This window comes from Coregonus lavaretus (genome assembly GCF_964263955.1).
Source record: "Coregonus lavaretus genome assembly, chromosome: 20".
NCBI lineage: Eukaryota > Metazoa > Chordata > Actinopteri > Salmoniformes > Salmonidae > Coregonus > Coregonus lavaretus.
In genome coordinates, this window is record NC_140007.1 from 46,977,485 (window position 1) to 47,004,984 (window position 27,500).

The 27,500-nt window shown below is 43.5% G+C and overlaps 1 protein-coding gene across 1 annotated transcript in view; it reads right to left on the reverse strand.

Annotated features, from left to right (window-relative positions):
- The window catches only part of LOC311148043 (nociceptin receptor-like), a gene marked incomplete at both ends in the record, with an annotated part of 67,163 nt that overhangs the window by 9,003 nt on the left and 30,660 nt on the right, over nt 1-27,500 (reverse strand). The window contains one exon of the mRNA XM_084184932.1: nt 1-160. This exon is cut by the window's left edge and continues 196 nt beyond it. Within this exon, the coding sequence (XP_084041058.1) occupies nt 1-160 (160 nt within the window). The remainder of the gene's footprint in view (nt 161-27,500) is intronic.

Below are 27,500 nucleotides of genomic sequence, written 5' to 3' on the forward strand. Positions count from 1 at the left end.
GTAGTCGATGGAGATCACGGCCTTGCAGAGGGCGTTACCGAACGGCCAGAAGCCCAGGAACAAGTCTGTTCCCTGGAAGGGTAAGGTAGCGAGGACCAGGGAGTCAGCCAGAGCCAGGTTAAATATGTAGATGTTGGTGGCTGTCTTCATCTTAGTGTACCTGGAGAAGAGGAGAGGAGAGGAGAGGAGAGGAGAGGAGAGGAGAGGAGAGGAGAGGAGAGGAGAGGAGAGGAGAGGAGAGGAGAGGAGAGGAGAGGAGAGGAGAGGAGAGGAGAGGAGATATTTTCACGTTATAGATTGGAAGCCACTGCAGGTTTCCGGTTTCGATTTTATAACGAGACGTTATTGCGTCAGCTAGGTCAGTGGTTCCTAACTCTGGTCCTCCAGTACCCCCAACAGCACACATTTGTATATTAGCCCCAGACAAGTAAACCTAAGACCTACTTCCAGCGTCTGACTAGCTAGTCTGACACCTTCGATAGGCTTTCATCCTATCTATCTATCTATCTATCTATCTATCTATCTATCTATCTATCTATCTATCTATCTATCTATCTATCTATCTATCTATCTATCTATCTATCTATCTATCTATCTATCTATCTATCTATCTATCTATCTATCTATCTATCTATCTATCTATCTATCTATCTATCTATCTATCTATCTATCTATCTATCTATCTATCTATCTATCTATCTATCTATCTATCGGTCTGTCGATTAGGGGATTTTGTTAATGGCCTGCTTGGTAACACAGGGTTTAAAATAGATCCAGCCCTTCTTATGTAACAGGTCTTGTTATAGTTCCATACCCACAACATGTTCCCATTGCTTCATATTGTTGCTGTCAGAAGAAACCCTTAGTAAATCTGTTACATTTTCAATTGAAAGCAGGGTCAGCTGGGTGGGAGGTTTTTATCACATTGTAGGAACTGAGATGAACTAAATGAAGACTGTCATGAAGACTGAAATGGACCAGCAGACCACAGCAGCAGCAACAGCAGAGAACAAACTGACTTTACATTTTCTATTTTAACAAATCAAAGGCTTTTTCACACTCTTTAAAAAGGAAAGATATCTCAATGTGGTCAAATTCAACCACCCTCCTCCTCCCTCCCTCCCTCCCTCCCTCCCTCCCTCCCTCCCTCCCTCCCTCCCTCCCTCCCTCCCTCCCTCCCTCCCTCCCTCCCTCCCTCCCTCCCTCCCTCCCTCCCTCCCTCCCTCCCTCCCTCCCTCCCTCCCTCCCTCCCTCCTATCCACTGCTTCTACGCATTTTGAAGATTTGCAGAGAGTCTCTTCTACAGAGAGAATATTGAATGTCTCCTCTGCATCCCTCCTTTAGGGAGTATCTATATGAGCCTCTACACAGCCTGATTACACACTGCGCTGTGCCAAAAGGGTCAATATCAGCGGATATCTTTATCTATATCTTTCCGGATATCTGACATTTTATTAGATACAAGGAGCAGACGTGCTCCAGATACTAATGTCCTTCATTTCATATGCGGCGCTAGGATATTCTCTGTAATGGGACTGTTTCTACACGCATCCAATACAGACCACAGAAATACCCCCTGCTACTGTATGCTCAGCCCTAATTTATGTGTTCTCTGTCCGCTGGACCTGCATGGGAAATGATCCAGCAACGAAGGACGATGCCCAAGGACTAGTCAGCACCTTCCCTCTCTGAGGGGCAAAAAAAAAAATGTATCTCTCTGTTACGGTATCCAGAGGACTGACTATTGTGATGGAATGAGGCCCATGGTATCCATGTCTGGTATCTATCTGAAACGTGTTCACTGAGGATAACTCTGATGCTCTCTATGTGGATGTATGAAGCTCTGTGGTTACTTGTATCTATACAAGGAGAACTCTGATGTACTCTATTACGCAAAGGGGTTATATATTGTCTTCTCGGGAATTCTGTCTCATTTACATTGGTGTCGTCCCCTCATCACACAAGCCTTTAAATGCTGTGACACCCTGTGGAGATTGGGCCTGGGCGTGTTTAGGTTACTGTAAACTTGGTATCATTTGATTGGTCAACGGTGGTTGGTGTTGGGTTCAGATGTTATAAATGGAATTAAATGCCGTTGATATCTCTCTTATCCTGTATCCAGTCCACGGAGGAAGGTTGTACAATGAATTCTAATTTCCTAGGCATCTCTCTGATCATGCTTAGAGTAATGCCTGTAATGCTATGTAACTTAAGCTTCATGCCTTTTACGTGAAACCATAATCAGTCAGAAAATCATTTTAATAGGCTAATTGCTTAGTCTCACTACGAGTCGCATGTGAGGTATTGTGAGGTGTGAGGTGTTGAAGTCGAAAGTTTACGTACACCTTAGCCAAATACATTTAATCTCAGTTTTTCACAATTCCTGACATTTAATCCTAGTAAAAATTCCCTGTTTTAGGTCAGTTAGGATCACCACTTTATTTTAATAATGTGAAATGTCAGTATAATAGTAGAGATAATTATTTATTTCAGCTTTTATTTCTTTCATCACATTCCCAGTGGTTCAGGAGTTTATATACACTCAATTAGTATTTGGTAGCATTGCATTTAAATTGTTTAACTTGGGTCAAACGTTTCGGGTAGCCTTCCACAAGCTTCCCACAATAAGTTGGGTGAAATTTGGCCCATTCCTCCTGACAGAGATAGTGTAACTGAGTCAGGTTTGTAGGCTTCCTTGCTCGCACACGCTTTTTCAGTTCTACCCACAAATGTTCTATAGCAGGGGTGTCAAACTCATTTTAGCTCAGGGGCCACATGGAGGAAAATCTATTCCCAAGTGGGGCGGACCGGAAAAATCAAGGTATATATAACTTAAAAACAACAACTTCAGATTGTTTTCTTTGTTTTAATACTATCAACATAAAACATAAAGCTGGAGCCTGAGGACAGTGTGTCCAAAATAGTACAAGCACAACATCACTATTAATCATAAAACACCTGAAGTTTATTTGAAAATTCTAAAGAAAAAGAACACACAAACACACAATGCCTCAGTGATTCACATAACTGTTTCACAGATCACAGAACTATATCAGGGTGTCATTTCTCAGGCAGAAATGTAGATACAAATAATTAAATCCTGTTCCCCAAACAAGTGCAAGAACCACAGAGTCAAGAATAGGTTAAATATACAAATAAAATAAAATCAATTAAAAACAATAGCACATCAACATAAAAACATATAAACATAAAGCTGGAGCCTGAGGACAGTGTGTCCAAAAGCACAACATCACTATTAATCATAAAACACCTCAAGTTATTTGAAATTCTGAGGACAAACAACACACAAACACACAATGCCTCAGTGATTCACAGAAGTATATCACAGATCACAGAATTATATCAGGGTGTCTCATGCAGCACTTTAAGTGGGGTTGCATAGTTTATTTGACTCCTGATACCTGGCATCTTTTAGCTTTCACCAGCGCATCAATATCAGGCGTCACATCCTAAGTGGCAGCCAACTTCAGGATGTGATTCAAGTGCTTGTGCGTGAGCCTTGAGCGCAGCTTTGTTTTATTCATGACGTTATCCATCTTTAATGACTTGCAACACAAAGCCTCCTGGTGTAAAATACAGTGAAAAGTCCAAAAATCACATCCTCCATTTGCAGATTGCACTTTCTCTCTGAACTTTGTCACAACGCCTGCTTTTTTCCCGATAATTGAGGGCGCACCATCTGTAGCCAGGCTGACAGCACGGGACCAGTCCACTCCGACCCTGTCCAGCGCGCCGACGAGTGCAGTGAAAATATCAGCTGCTGTCGTTGTATCTGTCATCGGCACCAACTCCACGAACTCCTCGGTGACGGTCAATGTGTCATCAACTCCGCGGATGAAAATGGCCAGTTGTGCAACATCTGTAATGTCCGTGCTTTCATCAATTGCAACCGAAAACGCAATAAATGACTTTACTTTTTGCTTCAACTGGCTGTCCAAATCCACTGAAAGATCGGAAATCCAGTCTGCAACTGTGTTTCTTGTCAGGCTGATATTTGCAAAAGCCTGGTGCTTTTCAGGGCACACAATCTCTGCTGCCTTCATCATGCATGTTTTTACAAATTCACCCTCACTAAATGGTTTTGAAGCCACTGCGATTTCATTAGCAATGAGGTAGCTAGCTTTCACTGCAGCGTCACTGATGTCTCGGCTGTGAGTAAACACAGACTGCTGTTTCTTCAGACCCACCAACAGTTCATTCACCTTCTCTCTTCTCCGCTGTCCTTGAAAGTTGTCACATTTGTCGGCATGAAGACTCACATAGTGGCGACGAAGGTTATATTCTTTCAGCAATGCAACATGCTGTGAACACACCAAACATACAGCTTTCCCATTCAATTCCGTGAATAAATAGAAGGATGACAATTTTTCTTGGAACACTCTGCATCCACTTTTCTCTTTTTTGACAGAGACATATTGGGGCAATGAGGGTGCCAAAGCACATAATGTTAAAAGTAGAAGCCGTAATAAATATCGCGACCAAAACAAAGTAGCTCATCCGGACTGGCTGCACTTGCTTGACCTATTTGCTCTGCCCTGGTATAAACAGTTTGCTTGCTTAACACAATTGCTATTGCGCCATCCAGTGGACACAATTGGAACAGCAGTTTATTTTATTGAAAAATTGCAGCTCATTTTTATACTTTACAAAATCATCTCGCGGCCCGGATTAAACCCGTTTGCGGGCCTGATCCGGCCCGCGGGCCGGACGTTTGACACCCCTGTTCTATAGGATTGAGGTCAGGGCTTTGTGATGACCACTCCAATACCTTGACTTTGTTGTCCTTAAACGATTTTGCCACAGCTTTGGAAGTATGCTTGGGGTCATTGTCCATTTGGAAGACCCATTTGCGACCAACCTTTAACATCCTGACTGATGTCTTGAGATGTTGCTTCAATATATCCACATAATTTTCTTTCCTCATGATGCCATCTATTTTGTGAAGTGCACCAGTCCCTCCTGCAGCAAATCACCCCCACAGAATGCGGGGCGCTTGCAAGCGCACCCCTTTTTCCTCCAAACATAACAATGGTCATCATGGCCAAACAGTTCTATTTTTGTTTCATCAGACCAGAGGACATTTCTCCAAAAATTACGATCTTTGTCCCCATGTGCATTTGCAAACCGTAGTCTGGCTTTTTTATGGCGGTTTTGGAGCAGTGGCTTCTTCCTTGCTGAGTGGCCTTTCAGGTTATGTCGATATAGGACTCATTTTACTGTGGATATAGATACTTTTGTACCTGTTTCCTCCAGCATCTTCACAAGGTCCTTTGGTGTTGTTCTGGGATTGATTTGCACTTTTCGCACCAAAGTACGTTCATCTCTAGGAGACAGAACGCATCTCCTTCCTGAGCGGTGTGTCGGCTGCGTGGTCCCATGGTGTTTATACTTGCATACTATTGTTTGTACAGCTGAACGTGGTACCTTCAGGCATTTGGAAATTGCTCCCAAGGATGAACCAGACTTGTGGAGGTCTACAATTTTTTTTCTGAGGTCTTGGCTGATTTCTTTTGATTTTCCCATGATGTCAAGCAAAGAGGCACAGAGTTTGAAGGTAGGCCTTGAAATACATCCACAGGTTCACCTCCAATTGACTCAAATTATGTCAATTAGCCTATCAGAAGCTTCTAAAGCCATGACATCATTTTCTGGAATTTTCCAAACTGTTTAAAGGCACAGTCAACTTAGTGTATGTACATTTCTGACCCACTTGAATTGTGATACAATGAATTATAAGTAAAATAATTGTTGGAAAAATTACTTGTGTCATGCACAAAGTAGATGTCCTAACTGACATGCCAAAACTATAGTTTGTTAACAATTTGTGGAGTGGTTGAAAAATTAGTTTTAATGACTCCAACCTAAGTTTATGTAAACTTCCGACTTCATCTGTATAATATAATTTATACTGTCCACTATACTACCGCATTCTCTCAACCAGCTTCGTGAGGTAGTCACCTGGAATGCATTTCAATTAAAAGGTGTGTCTTGTTAAAAGTTAATTTGTGGAATTTCTTTCCTTCTTAATGCATTTGAGCAAATCAGTTGTGTTGTGACCAGGTATACAGAAGACAGCCCAATTTGGTAAAAGACCAAGTCCATATTATGGCAAGAACAGCTCAAATAAGCAAAGAGAAATGACAGTCCATCAATACTTTAAGACATGAAGGTCAATCAATCCGTAAAATTTCAAGAACTTTGAAAGTTTCTTCAAGTGCAGTGCAAAAACCATCAAGCGCTATGATGAAACTGGCTCTCATGAGGACCAAGACAGGAAAGGAAGACCCAGAGTTACCTCTACTGCAGAGGATAAGGTCATTAGAGTTACCAGCCTCAGATTGCAGCCCAAATAAATGCTTCACAGAGTTCAAGTAACAGACACATTTCAACATCAACTGTTCAGAGGAGACTGTGTGAATCAGGCCTTCATGGTTGAATTGCTGCAAAGAAACTACTACTAAAGGACACCAATAATAAGAAGATACTTGCTTGGGCCAAGAAACACGAGCAATGGACATTAGACCCGTGGAAATCTGCCCTTTGGTCTGATGAGTCCAAATTTGAGATTTTTGGTTCCAACCACCGTGTTTTTGTGAGATCAAGAGTAGGTGAACGGATGATCTCCGCATGTGTGGTTCCCACCGTGAAGCATGGAGGAGGAGGTGTGATGGTGTGGGGGTGCTTTGCTGGTGACACTGTCTGTGATTTATTTAGAATTCAAGGCACACTTAATCAGCATGGCTACCACAACATTTTACAGCGATACGCCATCCCATCTGGTTTACGCTTAGTGGGACTCTCATTTGTTTTTCAACAGGACAATGACCCAACACACCTCCAGGCTGTGTAAGGGCTATTTGACCAAGAAGGAGAGGGATGGAGTGCTGCATCAGATGACCTGGCCTCCACAATCATCCGACCTCAACCCAATTGAGATGGTTTGGGATGAGTTGGAACGCAGAGTGAAGGAAAAGCAGCCAACAAGTGCTCAGCATATGTGGGAATATTCCAGGTGAAGCTGGTTGAGAGAATGCCAAGAGTGTGCACAGCTGTCATCAAGGCAAAGGTTGGCTACTTTGAAGAATCAAAAATGTTTAACACTTTTTTGGTTACTACATGATTCCATATGTGTTATTTCATAGTTTTGATGTATTCACTATTATTCTACAATGTAGAAAATAGTAAAAATAAAGAAAAACCCTTGAATGAGTAGGTATGTCCAAACTTTTGACTGGTACTGTATGTATTCATATTTCTCAAAAAATGCATAATTTCAATAGATGAAATTTTTTTTTCATTTCCTTACATGAAATGTAATATTCATCCTCGTATGTCTGATCGAAAATGGGCTAAATCTGACTCATGATTAATGTCATGACACTCTAGATCCAAACTGCTACAGACCTATATCCATCCTGCCCTGCCTTTCGAAAGTATTCGAAAGCCAAGTTAACAAACAGATCATCGACCATTTCGAATACCACCGTACCTTCTCCGCTATGCAATCCGGTTTCCGAGCTGGTCACGGGTGCACTTCAGCCACGCTCAAGGTCCTAAACGATATTATAACCGCGATTGATAATAGACAGTACTGTGCAGCCGTCTTCATCGACCTGGCCAAGGCTTTCGACTCTGTCAACCACCGCATTCTTATTGGCAGACTAAATAGCCTTGGTTTCTCAAATGACTGCCTCGCCTGGTTCACCAACTACTTCTCAGATAGAGTTCAGTGTGTCAAATCGGAGGGCCTGTTGTCTGGACCTATGGCAGTCTCTATGGGGGTGCCACAGGGTTCAATTCTTGGGCCGACACTTTTCTCCGTGTATATCAATGATGTCGCTCTTGCTGCTGGTGACTCTCAGATCCACCTCTACGCAGACGACACCATTTTGTATACATCTGGCCCTTCATTGGACACTGTGTTAACAAACCTCCAAACGAGCTTCAATGCCATACAACAATCCTTCAGTAGCCTTCAACTGCTCTTAAACACTAGTAAAACTAAATGCATGCTTTTCAATCGAACGCTGCTAGCACCCGCCCACCCGACTAGAATCACCACTCTCGACGGGTCGGACCTAGAGTATGTGGACAACTACAAATATCTAGGTGTCTGGTTAGACTGTAAACTCAACTTCCAGACTCACATAAAGAATCTCCAATCCAAAGTTAAATCTAGAATCGGCTTCCTATTTCGCAACAAAGCCTCCTTCACTCATGCTGCCAAACATGCCCTCGTAAAACTGACTATCCTACCGATCATTGACTTCGGCGATGTCATTTACAAAATAGCCTCCAACACTCTACTCAGCAAATTGGATGTAGTCTATCACAGTGCCATCCGTTTTGTCTCCAAAGCCCCATACACTACCCACCACTGTGACCTGTACGCTCTTGTTGGCTGGTCCTCACTACATGTCCGTCGTCAAACCCACTGGCTCCAGGCCATCTATAAATCACTGCTAGGCAAATCCCCGCCTTATCTTAGCTCATTGGTCACCATAGCAGCACCCACCCGTAGTCTGCGCTCCAGCAGGTATATCTCACTGGTCATTCCCAAAGCCAACACCTCCTTTGGCCGCCATTCCTTCCAGTTCTCTGCTGCCAATGACTGGAACGAATTGCAAAAATCTCTGAAGCTGGAGACTCTTATCTCCCTCAATAACTTTAAGCATCAGTTGTCAGAGCACCTTACCGATCACTGCACCTGTACACAGCCCATCTGAAATTAGCCCACCCAACTACCTCATCCCTATATTGTTATTTATTTTGCTCTTTTGCACCCCAGTATCTCTATTTGCACATAATCTCTTGCACATCTAGCATTCCAGTGTTAATACTATTGTAATTATTCTGCACTATAGCCTATTTATTGCCTTACCTCCATAACTTGCTACATTTGCACACACTGTATATATATTTTCTGTTGTATTTCTGACTTTATGTTTTTTTTACCCCATATGTAACTCTGTGTTGTTTTTATTGCACTACTTTGCTTTATCTTGGCCAGGTCGCAGTTGTAAATGAGAACCTGTTCTCAACTGGCTTACCTGGTTAAATAAAGGTGAAAAAAAAAAAATAATAATAATATGTCCAGCGGCCAAATTATTTTACCTGTTCAGGCACTGAAAATCATGGTGCTTCTTCACGTGAAGGTGAGATATCTGAGCATACATTTGGACCATACTCAGTATTAGGCTACAAGGCACGGAAAGTCAAACATCGTCATATTTAATCCAAGTTGCTACACATCTCTGCTTAAAAAATGCAGCATAGTAAATCCAGAGCTCGTCTTCTGTAGAGATACAAACGTAGGCTAATCTTTGCTAAACATCAACTTACATTCACGTCATTTAGCAGACGCTCTTATCCAGAGCGACTTACAGTTAGTGAATGCATACGTTTATTATTATATATATATTTTTTCATACTGGCCCCCCGTGGGAAACGAACCCACATCCCTGCCGGCCAAACCCTCCCCTACCTTGGACCAATTGTGCGCCGCCCATGGGTCTCCCGGTTGCGGCCGGCTGCGACAGAGCCTTGACTCGAACCAGGATCTCTAGTGGCACAGCTAGCACTGCGATGCAGTGCCTTAGACCACTGCGCCACTCGGGAGTACTACAACTATATTATTTATTTAACAGAAAACCTCAACGGCTCCCGAGTGGCGCAGTGGTCTAAGGCACTGCATCTCAGTACAGACCCTGGTTCGATTCCAGGCTGTATCACAACCCGGCTGTGATTGGGAGTCCCACAGCGAGGCGCACAATTGGCCCGGTGTCGTCTGGGTTTGGCTGGGGTAGGCCGTCATTGTAAATAAGAATTTGTTCTTAACTGACTTGCCTAGTTAAATAAAAAATGAAATGCCCAGTTTGTTATGGATGATGGTTGCAAATGGGTTGTCAGCAGCAATCCACTCCAAACTGTCAATTCATTAATCAAAATTGTGTTGATATTGCAAGTAACTATTGTAATTTCACATAACCATACTACAAGTTAGCTACTCTACCTGCTTCACTCATGACAAGAAAACTAACTGGAAGTTGCTAGCTAGCTAGCTTATATTAACCAGTAATCCAAATAAAATATGCCTAATTATTTTTAAAAAATGTTAGCTGTCACCTTGAGGCTTGATCCCCTTGAAGGGAAGGCAATTTCGTTATTTGTTAGCTAGCTAGGCTAACGTTACCAGTTAGCTTTTACTCCCATATTTGCTGGCCAAATTAGCTAACATTCTTGATTCTAGTTACTAAGATAAATAAAACATCTAAAATGAACTACTCACTTTAGCATGAACTTATTTTATTTTTTATCTGAACAGCTTCTCACTCCTTTGTTTCTCCAGTTGTCAGTTCGCTCACACACCGTTTACACACCGTTTACACACCGTTTACACACCGGTCACACACCGTTTACACACCGTTCACACACCGTTTACACACCGTTTACACACCGTTTACACACTTATTTTTAGTGGTGGGGAGTCGACTCCAAAATAATCGATTCTTTGACTTCTTGCCCGCCGACTCTCGGTGTCGACTCGCATTTCTGTGTGTCAAGCTTAGAGTCCGCTAGGAATCGACTCCTCGACTCCTCTAAGATTCAGTATTTTTGCAACAGAGGAAACGATTTGCCGTTGTCTACTTCAAGAACACAAACACTACCATCTTTCACAGCGAAGAAAGAGTGAGTTAGGGAGAGAGAGAGAGATGGGTGGTTTCAGCAGTGGCTAGGGATATTACTGTGAATAAGTATTGAGGGTGAGAAGGGGAAACCATGATGTGCCTCTTAATAGTATTTATCCTAATGAAGGCTATTTCATTTACTAACAGATGACACCCGTTTAAAAAAAAATACTATGATTTATATTTCGATTCTCTGCTCAACCACCTCTCAGTCTCTCTCCCTCTCTCCCTCTTCCTCGCTCTGTCTCTCACTCTCCATCACTCTATCTCTGTCTCTCTCTATTTTCGCTCTCTCTCTCAGTGAAATCAAATGATCAGCAAACCAGGTAGAGCACAGAAATCAAACAGTCAGGAGGAAGATAGAGAGAAGAGAGATGGAAGAGAGATGGAAGAGAGGAGAGAGATGGAAGATGGAAAGAGAAGAGAGATGGAGAGAAAGTGGAGTAGCAGTGGAGAAAGTGTGGTAGCAGTGGAGACAGTTGAGACAGTAGAGACAGGGGAAACAGTAGAGACAGTGGAGACAGTAGAGTAGCAGTGGAGACAGTGGAGTAGCAGTGGAGAAAGTGTGGTAGAAGTGGAGAAGGTGGATACAGTTGGGGTAGCAGTAGAGAAAGTGTGGTAGCAGTGGAGACAGTGAAGTAGCTGTGAGTGACTGCAGTGGTTGGCTGTCATCCAGCTCTCTGTGTCTCCATGGAGGCCAGCCCTGGTGCATGCGTGTGTGTGTGTGTGTGTGTGTGTGTGTGTGTGTGTGTGGTAGCTGCAGTATTCTGATGTAGTTGGAGATATTATCAGAGAGCTTGCTGCATGATAGCCTCAGTTTAGATCTTTCTACCATTGCCTCCAGACAGACATACCATCACAGGTCCCATTCCTGCATCTCCAAGCTTCATCATTCTCATTCATCTCCATACATTTCAAGTCTAAATAACTTTGGCACGAAATTAATTTCTGGTCATTTGGTTAACTGGTAGACAGATGCGTCCCAAATGGCTCCTTTTGACCAGTCACCCTAGCTGAGAGGACACCTATAGTGATCTATAGTGATGTAATGATCATCTCTTATGATGTACAGTATCTTATATAATTGCTGTAGCCATGAAACTCCATTAAACAGGAGGAAGACAGGTTCAACTGATTCTTTTTCATCTGTCCATACGGTAATGTGTGTGCACGCGCACACACACACACACACACACACACACACACACACACACACACACACACACACACACACACACACACACACACACACACACACACACACACACACACACACACACACACACACACACACACACACACACACACACACACACACACACACACACACACACACACACACACGTTTCAAATATTAACAGTTAGATTTAATCATTCAGACAATGTGCATGGATACCACAGCAGGACTGCCATTTCAATCCACAGCAAAGACTCCATATTTCATCTAAGAAATAGACACATGCCCGCCCACCCTCGCACCAGCCGAGGAAGGAGTACTAATATATGGGACTCTATTGACAGAGACCATTATACATTTACATTTTGCAGACGCTCTTATCCAGAGCGACTTACAGGAGCAATTAGGGTTAAGTGCCTTGCTCAAGGGCACATCTACAGCTTTTTTTTTCACCAAGTCAGCTCAGGGATTAGAACCAGCGACCTTTCGGTTACTGGCACAACGCTCTTAACCACTAAGCTACCTGCCCCAGACATGTGTGACTGAGTCTAGCTCCGCAGTCATTGCACATCCAATCCATTACACTGAAAACCAAATCATCCGTCAGCCATTTTGTAAAAGGCTATATGGACTAATTAAGAAAAGCAAGATGAGTAGCTGAAGTTAACGCTGTGTTTTGAAGCAGGCAGGCATGCATTGCTTAGCGAGCACTGCAACGCATGATAGTGTTTTTAAGATAATGATTAAGAGAGAGACAGTAAAGATCCTTCATGAAGATACATCTGCTTCTGGACGGGTTCTCAGTCCCACTTCAACATAGCGCCAACTTAGATCTCCCACAGAGAGGGAAAAAAGCTGAATAAAGGCTTTATTTTAAAAAATAATAATAATTCAAGGCTGTCTCCCAAATGACACCCTATTTCCTATGTAGTGCACTACAGGACTAGGGCTCCATTTGGGACGCAGGCCAACATCTCTTCAGCTTTTAGCTCTCAATATTCCCACATAGAAAAGAAGGGGATGAAAAGAACGACGAGCCATTAAAAAGTTTTGAATTGCACCCATTTAAAGGATTACCTTCCTCTTCCTCTTCCTCGTCGAATGAGTCATTTGCCCATTCAGAGGAGTCAGGGGAGAAAACGGAAGACCCTCTCAGCAAATGACAGTTCACCGACGTGGCAATTCAATCTCATTTCTTCCTTGTTTTGTCAGAGATTGCAGACAGCCGTACACTGTTGCACTGCCTGTGTCATTCAATGTCAAACCCAATAGCCAATATCCTTCTCCAGTCTCCATTGATTCTATAAATTGAGAAGAGTTATGAAACAACAGGTGTTTACAAAGGTTGTCTGGTTCCTTGGCAACCGCTGACATTTTCAATGTCATGTAACGTGCGCACCCACACAGAGGTTGGGTAACAAGTGATACATGCTCCTGTATTCCTGGAAAGCTCAGAGAGGATCTCGTGTCAAATGTTGCTGAAGTGTTGTGGTTGCAGGTTACCCTGCTTCATCTGAAGCATCTTCTTTTGGTGTGCTGCTATAGACCACCGAGTGCTAACAGTCAGTATCTGGATAAAATAGGTGCACTGCTTGACAATATAGTTGAAGTCGGAAGTTTACCTATACCTTAGCCAAATACATTTAAACTCAGTTTTTCACAATTCCTTACATTTAATCCTAGTACAAATTCCCTGTTTTAGTTCAGTTAGGATCACCACTTTATTTTAAGAATTTATTCAGAAGTTTACATACACTCAATTAGTATTTGGTAGCATTGCCTTTAAATTGTTTAACTTGGGTCAAACGTTTCGGGTTCCACAAGCTTCCCACAATCAGTTGGGTGAATTTGGACCCATTCCTCCTGACAGAGCAGGTGTGACTGAGTCAGGTTTGTAAGCCTCCTTTCTCGCACATGCTTTTTCAGTTCTGCCCACACATTTTCTATAGGATTGAGGTCAGGGCTTTGTGATGGCCACTCCAATACCTTGACTTTGTTGTCCTTAAGCCATTTTGCCACAACTTTTGAAGTATGCTTGGGGTCATTGTCCATTTGGAAGTCCCATTTGCGACCAACCTTTAACTTCCTGACTGATGTCTTGAGATGTTGCTTCAATATATCCACATAATTTTCCTTCATCATGATGCCATCTATTTTGTGAAGTGCACCAGTCCCTCCTGCAGCAACGCAACTCCACAGCATGATGCTGCCACCCCCGTGCTTCACAGTTGGGATGGTGTTCTTCGGCTTGCAAGCGCACCCCTTTTTCCTCCAAACATAACGATGGTCATTATGGCCAAACAGTTCTATTTTTGTTTCATCAGACCAGAGGACATTTCTCCAAAAAGAACGATCTTTGTCCCCATGTGCAGTTGCAAACCGTAGTCAGGCTCCTTTATGGCGGTTTTGGAGCAGTGGCTTCTTCCTTGCTGAGCAATATAGGACTCGTTTTACTGTGGATATGCAGTGGGGAAAAAATGTATTTAGTCAGCCACCAATTGTGCAAGTTCTCCCACTTAAAAAGATGAGAAAGGCCTGTAATTTTCATCATAGGTACACGTCAACTATGACAGACAAAATGAGGAAAAAAAATCCAGAAAATCACATTGTAGGATTTTTAATGAATTTATTTGCAAATTATGGTGGAAAATAAGTATTTGGTCAATAACAAAAGTTTCTCAATACTTTGTTATATACCCTTTGTTGGCAATGACACAGGTCAAAAGTTTTCTGTAAGTCTTCACAAGGTTTTCACACACTGTTGCTGGTATTTTGGCCCATTCCTCCATGCAGATCTCCTCTAGAGCAGTGATGTTTTGGGGCTGTCGCTGGGCAACACAGACTTTCAACTCCCTCCAAAGATTTTCTATGGGGTTGAGATCTGGAGACTGGCTAGGCCACTCCAGGACCTTGAAATGCTTCTTACGAAGCCACTCCTTCGTTGCCCGGGCGGTGTGTTTGGGATCATTGTCATGCTGAAAGACCCAGCCACGTTTCATCTTCAATGCCCTTGCTGATGGAAGGAGGTTTTCACTCAAAATCTCACGATACATGGCCCCATTCATTCTTTCCTTTACACGGATCAGTCGTCCTGGTCCCTTTGCAGAAAAACAGCCCCAAAGCATGATGTTTCCACTCCCATGCTTCACAGTAGGTATGGTGTTCTTTGGATGCAACTCAGCATTCTTTGTCCTCCAAACACGACGAGTTGAGTTTTTACCAAAAAGTTCTATTTTGGTTTCATCTGACCATATGACATTCTCCCAATCCTCTTCTGGATCATCCAAATGCACTCTAGCAAACTTCAGACGGGCCTGGACATGTACTGGCTTAAGCAGGGGGACACGTCTGGCACTGCAGGATTTGAGTCCCTGGCGGCGCAGTGTGTTACTGATGGTAGGCTTTGTTACTTTGGTCCCAGCTCTCTGCAGGTCATTCACTAGGTCCCCCCGTGTGGTTCTGGGATTTTTGGTCACCGTTCTTGTGATCATTTTGACCCCACGGGGTGAGATCTTGCGTGGAGCCCCAGATCGAGGGAGATTATCAGTGGTCTTGTATGTCTTCCATTTCCTAATAATTGCTCCCACAGTTGATTTCTTCAAACCAAGCTGCTTACCTATTGCAGATTCAGTCTTCCCAGCCTGGTACAGGTCTACAATTTTGTTTCTGGTGTCCTTTGACAGCTCTTTGGTCTTGGCCATAGTGGAGTTTGGAGTGTGACTGTTGGAGTGTGAGGTTGTGGACAGGTGTCTTTTATACTGATAACAAGTTCAAACAGGTGCCATTAATACAGGTAACGAGTGGAGGACAGAGGAGCCTCTTAAAGAAGAAGTTACAGGTCTGTGAGAGCCAGAAATCTTGCTTGATTGTAGGTGACCAAATACTTATTTTCCACCATAATTTGCAAATAAATTCATTTAAAATCCTACAATGTGATTTTCTGGATTTTGTTTCCTCAATTTGACTGTCATAGTTGACGTGTACCTATGATGAAAATTACAGGCCTCTCTCATCTTTTTAAGTGGGAGAACTTGCACAATTGGTGGCTGACTAAATACTTTTTTTCCCCACTGTAGATACTTTTGTGCCTGTTTCCTCCAGCATCTTCACAAGGTCCTTTGCTGTTGTTCTGGGATTGATTTGCAAACTGTTTAAAGGCACAGTCAACTTAATGTATGTAAACTTCTGACCCACTGGAATTGTGATACAGTGAATTATATAAGTGAAATAATCTGTCTGTAAAAAATTGTTGGAAAAAGTACTTGTGTCATGTAAAAAGAAGATGTAATAACCAACTTGCTATAGTTTGTTAACAAGAAATGTGTGGAGTGGTTGAAAAATGAGTTTTAATGACTCCAACCGAAGTGTATGTAAACTTCCGCCTACAACTGTATATAAAGCAACATAGACACTTTATAAAGCCTCATTATGTTCGATGGTGACGATGGTGACGATGGTGACGATGGTGATGGCTCTGTATTACAGCAGCCAACCAACCATTCATTCTGATCTGAACTCCAACCCTCCCATGTCCACAGATTAACCCATCTTTCCCAGTATAATGCCATTCTGATATGAACTCCAACCCTACCATGTCCACAGATTAACCCATCTTTCCCAGTATAATGCCATTCTGATCTGAACTCCAACCCTCCCATGTCCACAGATTAACCCATGTTTCCCAGTATAATGCCATTCTGATCTGAACTCCAACCCTACCATGTCCACAGATTAACCCATCTTTCCCAGTATAATGCCATTCTGATATGAACTCCAACCCTACCATGTCCACAGATTAACCCATCTTTCCCAGTATAATGCCATTCTGATCTGAACTCCAACCCTCCCATGTCCACAGATTAACCCATGTTTCCCAGTATAATGCCAATCAGGGTCCTGAACATCCCTATTTGTAACATTTATACTGATGTTGCCCTAAAAATGAATCCTTTACCCAAGAGTATAATGATATTTCCCATTGACTGATCGTGGTTTTTCAGATCTCTTATCGACACAGTTTGCAGGTCCTTCTGAACCCTGATGTTATGACATAACAACCAGTGATGCCAATTTAGCAATTTTGTTGCTAGATTTAGCAACTTTTCAGACTACCCTTTTTTTTTTACAGCAACTAGCAACAAATGTAGCTACTTTTAAAAATGTATTTGGAACTTTTAGCAACTTTTGAAAAGTGACTCAAACGCTAAAATGCACACATCTTCCCTCTAAATGACACAAAAAATGAATTTCTCTGTCACACACTCAGTCAAAACACACGTGCCTGGCTGGCTGCAAAAGTGCATTGTGAGTGACGTCAGCAGCAAGCGCTCAGCTCGTGCACAGGCAGCAGCAGGCCAGCCAATGAGCAGGCCAGCCAATCAGCAGGCCAGCCAATCAGCAGGCCAGCCAATCAGCAGGCCAGCCAATCAGCAGGTGTCACACCCTGGCTCTGGGACTCTATATGTTGAGCCAGGGTGTGTTCATTTTATGTGGTTTATTTCTATGTTGGGGGTTCTGGTTTGTTGTTTTCTATGTTTGCCTTAGTGACTCCCAATCAGAGGCAACGAGGGTCAGCTGTTGGCTGGTTGTCTCTGATTGGGAGCCATATTTAACTGTCTGTTTTTCACTTTGTGTTTGTGGGTTTTTGTTCCGTGTTCGGTCATTGTCACCGTGGACGTTACGAGTCGTTTGTTGTTTTGGTCGTGCTTTATTTAATAAAGTAAACATGTTCATTCATCACGCTGCGCATTGGTCTCTCCCTGACGATCGTGACAGAAAAACCAACCAAAACTGGACCAAGCAGCGTGTCCAGGAGCCATCGCCAGGGGAATCGCTTGCAGATCTCCGTGGCAACCTCGACTGGGTACAGCCTTGTAAAGAGCAGAGTGGATGGACTTGGGAACAGTGGAGGAAGAGACTGGGTCAAGCCTAATGAAGAGCAGAATGGCTGGATTTGGGGGCAGAAGAGCGAGAGTTGGGTCAGAACGATAGAGGCCTGGCCCACGGGGAGGAGAGGCCCCCAGAAATTTTTTAGGGGGGGGCTCACGACGTCGGGGCAGCAGGAGGCCGCGATAGAGCGGTCCAGCGGGTTGGCAGAGGAGGCCGCCAGGTTACGGGGGCCACTGGTCGAAGAGGGGATGGAAGGTAGAGAGGCACGGCGAGAGGTACTGGGGTGTGTTACCAGTCCGGTCCGGCCCGTTCCAGATCCCGGTGTAGGGCCAGTGGTGTGTGTCCCCAGTACGGTCCGGTCTGTTCCTGCTCCCCGCACCAAGTCAGTGGTGCGCTTCGTCAGCCCGGCTCGGCCCGTTCCTGCTCCCCGCACCAAGTCAGTGGTGCGCTTCGTCAGCCCGGCTCGGCCCGTTCCTGCCATCCCGCACCAAGCCAGTGGTGTGCTTCGTCAGTCCGGTGAGGCCCGTTCCGGCTCCACGCACCAAGCCAGGGGTGCGCATCGTCAGCCCGGTCCGGCCCGTTGCTGCTCCACGCACCAAGCCAGGGGTGCGAGTCGTCAGTCCGGTGAGGCCCGTTCCGGCTCCACGCACCAAGACAGGGGTGCGTATCGTCTGCCCGGTCCGGCCCGTCGCTGCTCCACGCACCAAGCCAGGGGTGCGCATCGTCAGCCCGGTCCGGCCCGTTGCTGCTCCACGCACCAAGCCAGGGGTGCGAGTCATCAGTCCGGTGAGGCCCGTTCCGGCTCCACGCACCAAGCCAGGGGTGCGTATCGTCAGCCCGGTCCGGCCCGTTGCTGCTCCACGCACCAAGCCAGGGGTGCGCATCGACAGCCAGGTCCGGTCCTTTCCTGCCTCATGCACCAAGCCTGGGGTGCGCGTCGTCAGCCCGGCACAACCCGTGCCTGGGTCATCGGTGCCAAATCAGGTACCGCTTTATTGCTCCCCAACGGAGCTGAAGCTAGCCGCTCCTGCTACGTCCAGGTCAGCTCCAGCCAGCGGGGCCAGACCGGACCAGGGGCGCTATGGGGGGTTTATTGGAGGGTGGTGGGCAAGCCCGGAGCCAGAACCGCCGCCGAGGAGGAGTGCCCACCCAGCCCTCCCATATTTTTCTCTGGTTGAGGCGCGGTCGCAGTCCGCGCCTTTAGGGGGGGGTACTGTCACACCCTGGCTCTGGGACTCTATATGTTGAGCCAGGGTGTGTTCATTCTATGTGGTTTATTTCTATGTTGGGGGTTCTGGTTTGTTGTTTTCTATGTTTGCCTTAGTGACTCCCAATCAGAGGCAACGAGGGTCAGCTGTTGGCTGGTTGTCTCTGATTGGGAGCCATATTTAACTGTCTGTTTTTCACTTTGTGTTTGTGGGTTTTTGTTCCGTCATTGTCACCGTGGACGTTACGAGTCTTTTGTTGTTTTGGTCGTGCTTTATTTAATAAAGTAAACATGTTCATTCATCACGCTGCGCATTGGTCTCTCCCTGACGATCGTGACAGCAGGCCTGCCAAGCAGCACAACAACCTGGAGAGAGCTGGAGAGAGATGCCATCATTATTTTGAGTTAAGTTGCTTGTTAAAACTATAATTGTTCAGAATGTGTAGGTTTACAAGTTAATAAGAAAATAAATCAAATGTAATTGTTTAATAATGTGTCATGTGTAATTGTTCAATAATTCAATGTGTTGTGTTTAAACATAAAATGTTTGATCATATAAAATGTGTTGTGTTTATATTACTTTTACAAATAAAAATATGTGATAATAATAAACAAACAAATCTAAACTAAATCATATTTGTCGCCGAGATTGCCAGTCAACTTCAGTAACGTTATTGTGTATTCTACGTAATTACGCAGTTTTACATTATTACGTAATGACGTCATCACGCATTGACATCACAACGTCATTTAGCAACTTTTAGCAACAAATCGACCTGCCTCTAGCAACTTCCCCTGAAAATTAGTTGGCAACACTGATAACAACTATTCCTGGACCTGACTCCAAAAGTGATCCATCGATGGACAGTACCAGAAAATATGTCCTATTGATTCTGTTTCCTCGTGGCAGATTCTGCACAAGGCTTACTGTTCAATGCCCCATATATTTAGCATTCTTTTGTAGCAAGTATTTTCTATAACAGCTTAAAACACATGTTTAAATTGTGTCAATTATTGTGTTATATATGGGTTGATAAAACCATTGCCTCCTGTAGCCCAGTTGATAGAGCATGGCGCTTGCAACGCCAGGGTTGTGGGTTCGTTTCCCACGGGGGGGGGACAGTATGAAAAAAAAAAGACTAAAATGTATTGGGACATCACAGACCTATACCCAACTGACTTTAATTTTATGCGGCTTTGCTCTCAAACCTTTTGACTTTAAGTGAAACTGACACATTTTTCAATTTATACTAATCATTTTAAGCCATTCGTGTTTATTAATAGGTGGCAGACAGAGTAATTCTTTCCATTTCTTCTTTAACCCTTTACACTCGTGGGAATTGGCTAAATATAGATAGGGTTAAATTGAAATGTTTCTTACAGATGGTAACAATTGTAACAGTTTTGGTAACAGTTTTGGAGATTATGGGAAAATGACTAGACCAAAGTTGAGGACACAACAGCTCCTGACACAAGACTGAATCCAAACATTACACTGTTGATTTGATGTTCATTTGACATTTACAGTACTTTTTGCCGCATTTGTTGATAATGAAATCTGAAAATACTAAAAAAAAAAGAAAATCTGCACAAACTGTCAGAAACCGTCTCAGGGAAGCTCGTCTGCGAGCTCGTCGTCCTCACCAGGGACTTGACCTGACTGCAGTTCGGCGTCGTAACCGACTTCAGTGGGCAAATGCTCACCTTCGAACGCCACTGGCAGGCTGGAGAAGTGGGCTCTTCACGGATGAATACCGGTTTCAACTGTACCGGACAGATGGCAGACATATGGCGTCGTAGTTATCCAGGTCCTCAATAAGGCCCTTCAATGTTGAAGATTGAGTACTCAAGAGAAAACTTGAATGATTGGCGTACATTGATACTTTTGTATATGTGACGAGGTGTGAAAGAAGGAGTCAGGCGCAGGAGGTAAAATTCCGAAGTCCAGAGTTTATTCCGTTTACATAAATTAAACGCCCCGAGCGTCAAACGAAACTATTACAAGGGAAAACATCCACCTTGGCATAAACACAGTGAATAGTAGCTCAACCGAGCTACACGCTCTCACAACAAAACAATCACTCACAAAGACAAGGGGAACAGAGGGAACACTTATACACATACTAATTAGGGGAATGAGCACCAGGTGTGTGTGATTGACAAGACATGACAAGTGGAGTGATGAGAATGGGATCGGCAGTAGCTAGTACTCCGGTGACGACGAACGCCGAAGCCTGCCCGGACCAGGAGGGGGGGGCGGGGGGGGGGGGGGCAGCCTCGGCGGAAGTCGTGACAGTATAATCCATTAACTAATTAAATAATAATGATAATAATAATAATTATTGAATTGAATGGTCCTGAGATGTGAGAATGGAACTCAATGTTTAACCCCGTAATACCACCCAGGCATTACTACCGCCACAGTGAAGCTTTCATAATACCTAATTCCCCAACTGGCGGCCTGCGGGCCAAGGTTTTATTTGTCCCCCCCCCCCCCCCCAAGTTTTCTGAGCAAAAAAATAAAAAATGTGTTTTCATTGTAGGACATAAAAGACTGTAAAATCAGCAGGAAATCAGCTCCAAGTGATTTTAATTTCAGGAAATCTGTTCCCAAGTATTCCCACACATACAAATGTAAGGGATTGCAATATTCATATTTTAGTCCAATATTATCTCTGTTTGGGCTTCTTGCGGTCTATACGTTATGTTCTGGCCCCCCGACCATCCGCTCCAGAAGAAATCGTCCCGCGGCTGAATCTAGTTGATGATCCCTGCCCTATAAGGTAACAGATATTGGTGTTAAGGGTTAAAGACACCTTCACAACCACTAAATAAAGCCTACATAAATGCCTCAAAAGCCTACATAGGTGCCTCATAAAGCCTACATAAATGCCTCAAAAGCCTACATAGGTGCCTCATAAACCCTACATAGATGCTTCATAAAGCCTACATAAATGCCTCAAAAAGCCTACATAAATGCCTCAAAAGCCTACATAGGTGCCTCATAAAGCCTACATAAATGCTTCATAAAGCCTACATAAATGCTTCATAAAGCCTACATAAAGGCTTCATAAAGCCTACATAAATGCCTCAAAAAACATACATAAATGCCTCAAAAGCCTACATAGGTGCCTCATAAAGACTTCATAAATGCTTCATAAAGCCTACATAAATTCCTCACAAAGCCTACATAGATGCCTCATAAAGGCTACATAAATGCCTCATAAAGCCTACATAGGTGCCTCATAAAGCCTACATAAATGCCTCATAAAGCCTACATAGATGCCTCATAAAGGCTACATAGATGCTTCATAAAGCCTACATAAAAGCTTCATAAAGCCTACATAAATTATATTTTAACTCTACATAGATGCTTCATAAAGCCTACATAAATGCTTCAAAAGCCTACATAAATTATATTTGAACTCTACATAGATGCTTCATAAAGCCTACATAAATGCTTCATAAAGCCTACATAGACGCTTCATAAAGCCTACATAAATGCTTCATAAAGCCTACATAAATGCTTCATAAAGCCTACATAGATGCTTCATAAAGTCTACATAAATGCTTGGTAAAACCTTATTAGGTTAAGCCATCAAAGCCAGGAGGAGCAAAACACCAATTCTACCAGGATCAATTCATCACATTTTAACATCAGTAGTTGTCATAAAGTGCATTACAGATACCCAGCCTAAAACCACAAAGAGCAAGCAATGGCGAGGCAGGAGAACAGTGGCTAGGAAGAAAAACTACCTAGAAGGATTAGGTGGTCCAGGACCAATGAAACCCTCCATCTTATCCATTAGTACGCTGAAAATATACAATATAATGTTTATTTTACACATAATTAAATTCACTGATATCTGATCCTCTTATCTCTCCACATGTTGCTATTTTGGACGCCATCATCGTTCTATAAACCCGGGCCGTGTACAGATATCTGTGTCCTCAGCCAACTCCTCTATTGTGAAGTCTGTGTATTTGGATAAAGTATTAAAGTATTAATGTATTTATGTGGAAGCAGCAGCACTCTCTATTTGTAAGAGTCAAATTTTCTGCTTGGGTAAAATAAGGAATATATCATATCATATCATGAAGGACATATCTGGTACACCTAATTGAAAGCCACACTGTCATCGGTGTGAATAAACGAAGGATGAAATCCATTTGGATAATGTTTTTTTTCTTCCAGTGTATCATGTCTACGGTTATGATATAAATTCTGTCATGTCAAATATCGTACAAGTGTTACGCAGCACAACTAGAGAAAATCCAGTAGAGCAGGGGTTTTTAAACAATGGGTTGGCAGTGACTTAAAGTGGGTCGGCAGTTATACAGTGGGGAAAAAAAGTATTTAGTCAGCCACCAATTGTGCAAGTTCTCCCACTTAAAAAGATGAGAGAGGCCTGTAATTTTCATCATAGGTACACGTCAACTATGACAGACAAATTGAGATTTTTTTTAACAGAAAATCACATTGTAGGATTTTTAATGAATTTATTTGCAAATTATGGTGGAAAATAAGTATTTGGTCACCTACAAACAAGCAAGATTTCTGGCTCTCACAGACCTGTAACTTCTTCTTTAAGAGGCTCCTCTGTCCTCCACTCGTTACCTGTATTAATGGCACCTGTTTGAACTTGTTATCAGTATAAAAGACACCTGTCCACAACCTCAAACAGTCACACTCCAAACTCCACTATGGCCAAGACCAAAGAGCTGTCAAAGGACACCAGAAAAAAAATTGTAGACCTGCACCAGGCTGGGAAGACTGAATCTGCAATAGGTAAGCAGCTTGGTTTGAAGAAATCAACTGTGGGAGCAATTATTAGGAAATGGAAGACATACAAGACCACTGATAATCTCCCTTGATCTTGGGCTCCACGCAAGATCTCACCCCGTGGGGTCAAAATGATAACAAAAACGGTGAGCAAAAATCCAAGAACCACACCTAGTGAATGACCTGCAGAGAGCTGGGACCAAAGTAACAAAGCCTACCATCAGTAACACACTACGCTGCCAGGGACTCAAATCCTGCAGTGCAAGACATGTCCCCCTGCTTAAGCCAGTACATGTCCAGGCCTGTCTGAAGTTTGCTAGAGTGCATTTGGATGATCCAGAAGAGGATTGGGAGAATGTCATATGGTCAGATGAAACCAAAATAGAACTTTTTGGTAAAAACTCAACTCGTCGTGTTTGGAGGACAAAGAATGCTGAGTTGCATCCAAAGAACACCATACCTACTGTGAAGCATGGGGGTGGAAACATCATGCTTTGGGGCTGTTTTTCTGCAAAGGGACCAGGACGACTGATCCGTGTAAAGGAAAGAATGAATGGGGCCATGTATCGTGAGATTTTGAGTGAAAACCTCCTTCCATCAGCAAGGGCATTGAAGATGAAACGTGGCTGGGTCTTTCAGCATGACAATGATCCCAAACACACCGCCCGGGCAATGAAGGAGTGGCTTCGTAAGAAGCATTTCAAGGTACTGGAGTGGCCTAGCCAGTCTCCAGATCTCAACCCCATAGAAAATCTTTGGAGGGAGTTGAAAGTCCTTGTTGCCCAGCGACAGCCCCAAAACATCACTGCTCTAGAGGAGATCTGCATGGAGGAATGGGCCAAAATACCAGCAACAGTGTTTGAAAACCTTGTGAAGACTTACAGAAAACGTTTGACCTGTGTCATTGCCAACAAAGGGTATATAACAAAGTATTGAGAAACTTTTGTTATTGACCAAATACTTATTTTCCACCATAATTTGCAAATAAATTCATAAAAAATCCCACAATGTGATTTTCTGGATTTTTTTCCCTCATTTTGTTTGTCATAGTTGACGTGTACCTATGATGAAAATTACAGGCCTCTCTCATCTTTTTAAGTGGGAGAACTTGCACAATTGGTGGCTGACTAAATACTTTTTTTCCCCACTGTAACAATACATCTATAATCACACACTAATTTCTTCTGAATTTGGGTCGTTGGAGGACGATCTGGGTCACGGGAAGGAAGGGCGGTCAAATTTGTCATTTGGGTGTCGAGTGGAAATTTTTTGAGAACCCCTTGCACCAAAACCACTGAGCCATCTCAATTCAACGACGAGCCGATGGAAATGAGAGATGTTTGTCTCCGCTCCAAAAAAGAAAACTGTGCCAGGATCATTTATCATTCTGACTTTTCTATCTCTCCCTCTCTCTCTCTCCTTTCCTCTACTCATCTCCCATCACCCCTTCATTCCCCACCTCTCATCAAACCTGCACCCCCTCCCAGCAGACGTGCCCCGGGGGGGGGGGTGTAGCGAGATACCTAATGGGCTGGACGATTCATATTTCAAGACATGGCTTGCGGGGGTGTAGCGAGATACCTAATGGGCTGGACGATTCATATTTCAAGACATGGCATATGGGGGTGTAGCGAGATACCGAATGGGCTGGACGATTCATATTTCAAGACATGGCATATGGGGGTGTAGCGAAATACCGAATGGGCTGGACGATTCATATTTCAAGACATGGCATATGGGGGTGTAGCGAGATACCGAATGGGCTGGACGATTCATATTTCAAGACATGGCATGCGGGGGTGTAGTGAGATACCCAATGGGCTGGACGATTCATATTTCAAGACATCGTATATTGGGGTGTAGCGAGATACGATTCTCTTCTCATCACTCATCTTGAAAAAACGTATACTAAAAACTTGGAAATCAATCCGCCATCATTAACACAATGCCCCCCAATTAACATATTTTTTACATTTTAGTCATTTAGCAGACGCTCTTATCCAGAGCGACTTACAGTTAGTGAGTGCATACATTTTTCATACTGCCCCCCCCCCCCCCCCCCCCCGTGGGGAAACGAGCCCACAACCCTGGCGTTGCAAGCGCCATGCTCTACCAACTGAGCTAACAGTTTTTTCTATGGTAACTGTACTAACTTGGAATATTGATTATTGATTGATCATATTACCTCATTCCTATGTCTATTTTAATACAAGCCAAACCTAGACTGGTCCAACCCTTGAATGCGGTTTATTGGTGTGCACGGCGGTACTACACATCACAAGCGCTACAAACATGTCGTTAACTTGTCGACAAGCTAATAGGCCATTTACTGTATTGCAAAAGTGATATTTGAATTATGTTTGGTTGTCAATTCAACCGATATCAACATTTGAAGGAGATGTATATTTTGTGCCACTGACTTAGTCTGGCTTTAATTCCAGTTTGTCTGCAAATTATTTAATTGATGTGTTGTAGTCAAGTCTCCATCTCAACCAAGAATCAAAGTTAAAGAATAGGACTAAATCAAATCAAACTTTATTTAAGGGGCATTCATATATTCTTTAACTTAGATTTTAGGTTGAGATGGAGACGTGAATCCAACATATCAACTATTAATTTGTAGACAAACTGGAATTAAAGCCAGACTAAGTCAGTGGCACAGATGGAACTATCCAAGCACAAGATACACTATATATACAAAAGTATTTGGACACCCCTTCAAATTAGTGGATTAGGCTATTTCAGCCACACCCATTGCTGTCAGGTGTATAAAATCGAGCACACAGCCATGCAATCTCCATAGACAAACATTGGCAGTAGAATGGCCTTACTGAATAGCTCAGTGACTTTCAACGTGGCACCGTCATAGGATAACTGTTTGAGGAGCATCATGAAATGGGTTTTCTTGGCTGCACACAAGCCTAAGATCACCAAGCACAATGCCAAGCATCGGCTGGAGTGGTGTAAAGCTCGCCGCCATTGGACTCTGGAGCAGTGGAAACGTGTTCTCTGGAGTGATGAATCACGCTTCACCATCTGGCAGTCTGACAGATGAGTCTGGGTTTGGCGGATGCCAGGAGAACGCTACCTGCCCGAATGCATAGTGCCTCTTAGTTCCAGTGAAGGGAAATCTTAACCGTACAGCACACAGTGCTTTCGGAAAGTATTCACATCCCTTGACTTTTTCCACATTTTGTTACATTACAGCCTTATTCTAAAATGGATTAAATCTGCACACAATACCCCATAATGACCAAGCAAATACCGTTTACCAATCAAATTTACATAAATATTCAGAACCTTTACTCAGTACTTTGTTGAAGCACCTTTGGCAGCAATTACAGCATAGAGTCTTCTTGGGTATGATGCTACAAGCTTGGCACGCCCTAACACTAACCCTATTTGGACAGTTTCTCCCATTCTTCTCTTCTCTTCAGATCCTCTCAGGCTCTGTCAAGTTGGATGGGGAGTGTCGCTGCACAGCTATTTTCAGGTCTCTCCAGAGATGTTCGATCGGGTTCAAGTCCGGGCTCTGGCTGGGCCACTCAAGGACATTCAGAGACTTGTCCCGAAGCCACTCCTGCATTGTCTTGGCTGTGTGCTTAGGGTTGTTGTCCTGTTGGAAGGTGAACCTTCGCCCCCAGTCTGAGGTCCTGAGCGCTCTGGAGCAGGTTTTCATCAAGGATCTCTCTGTACTTTGCTCCGTTCATCTTTCCCTCGATCCTGACTGGTCTC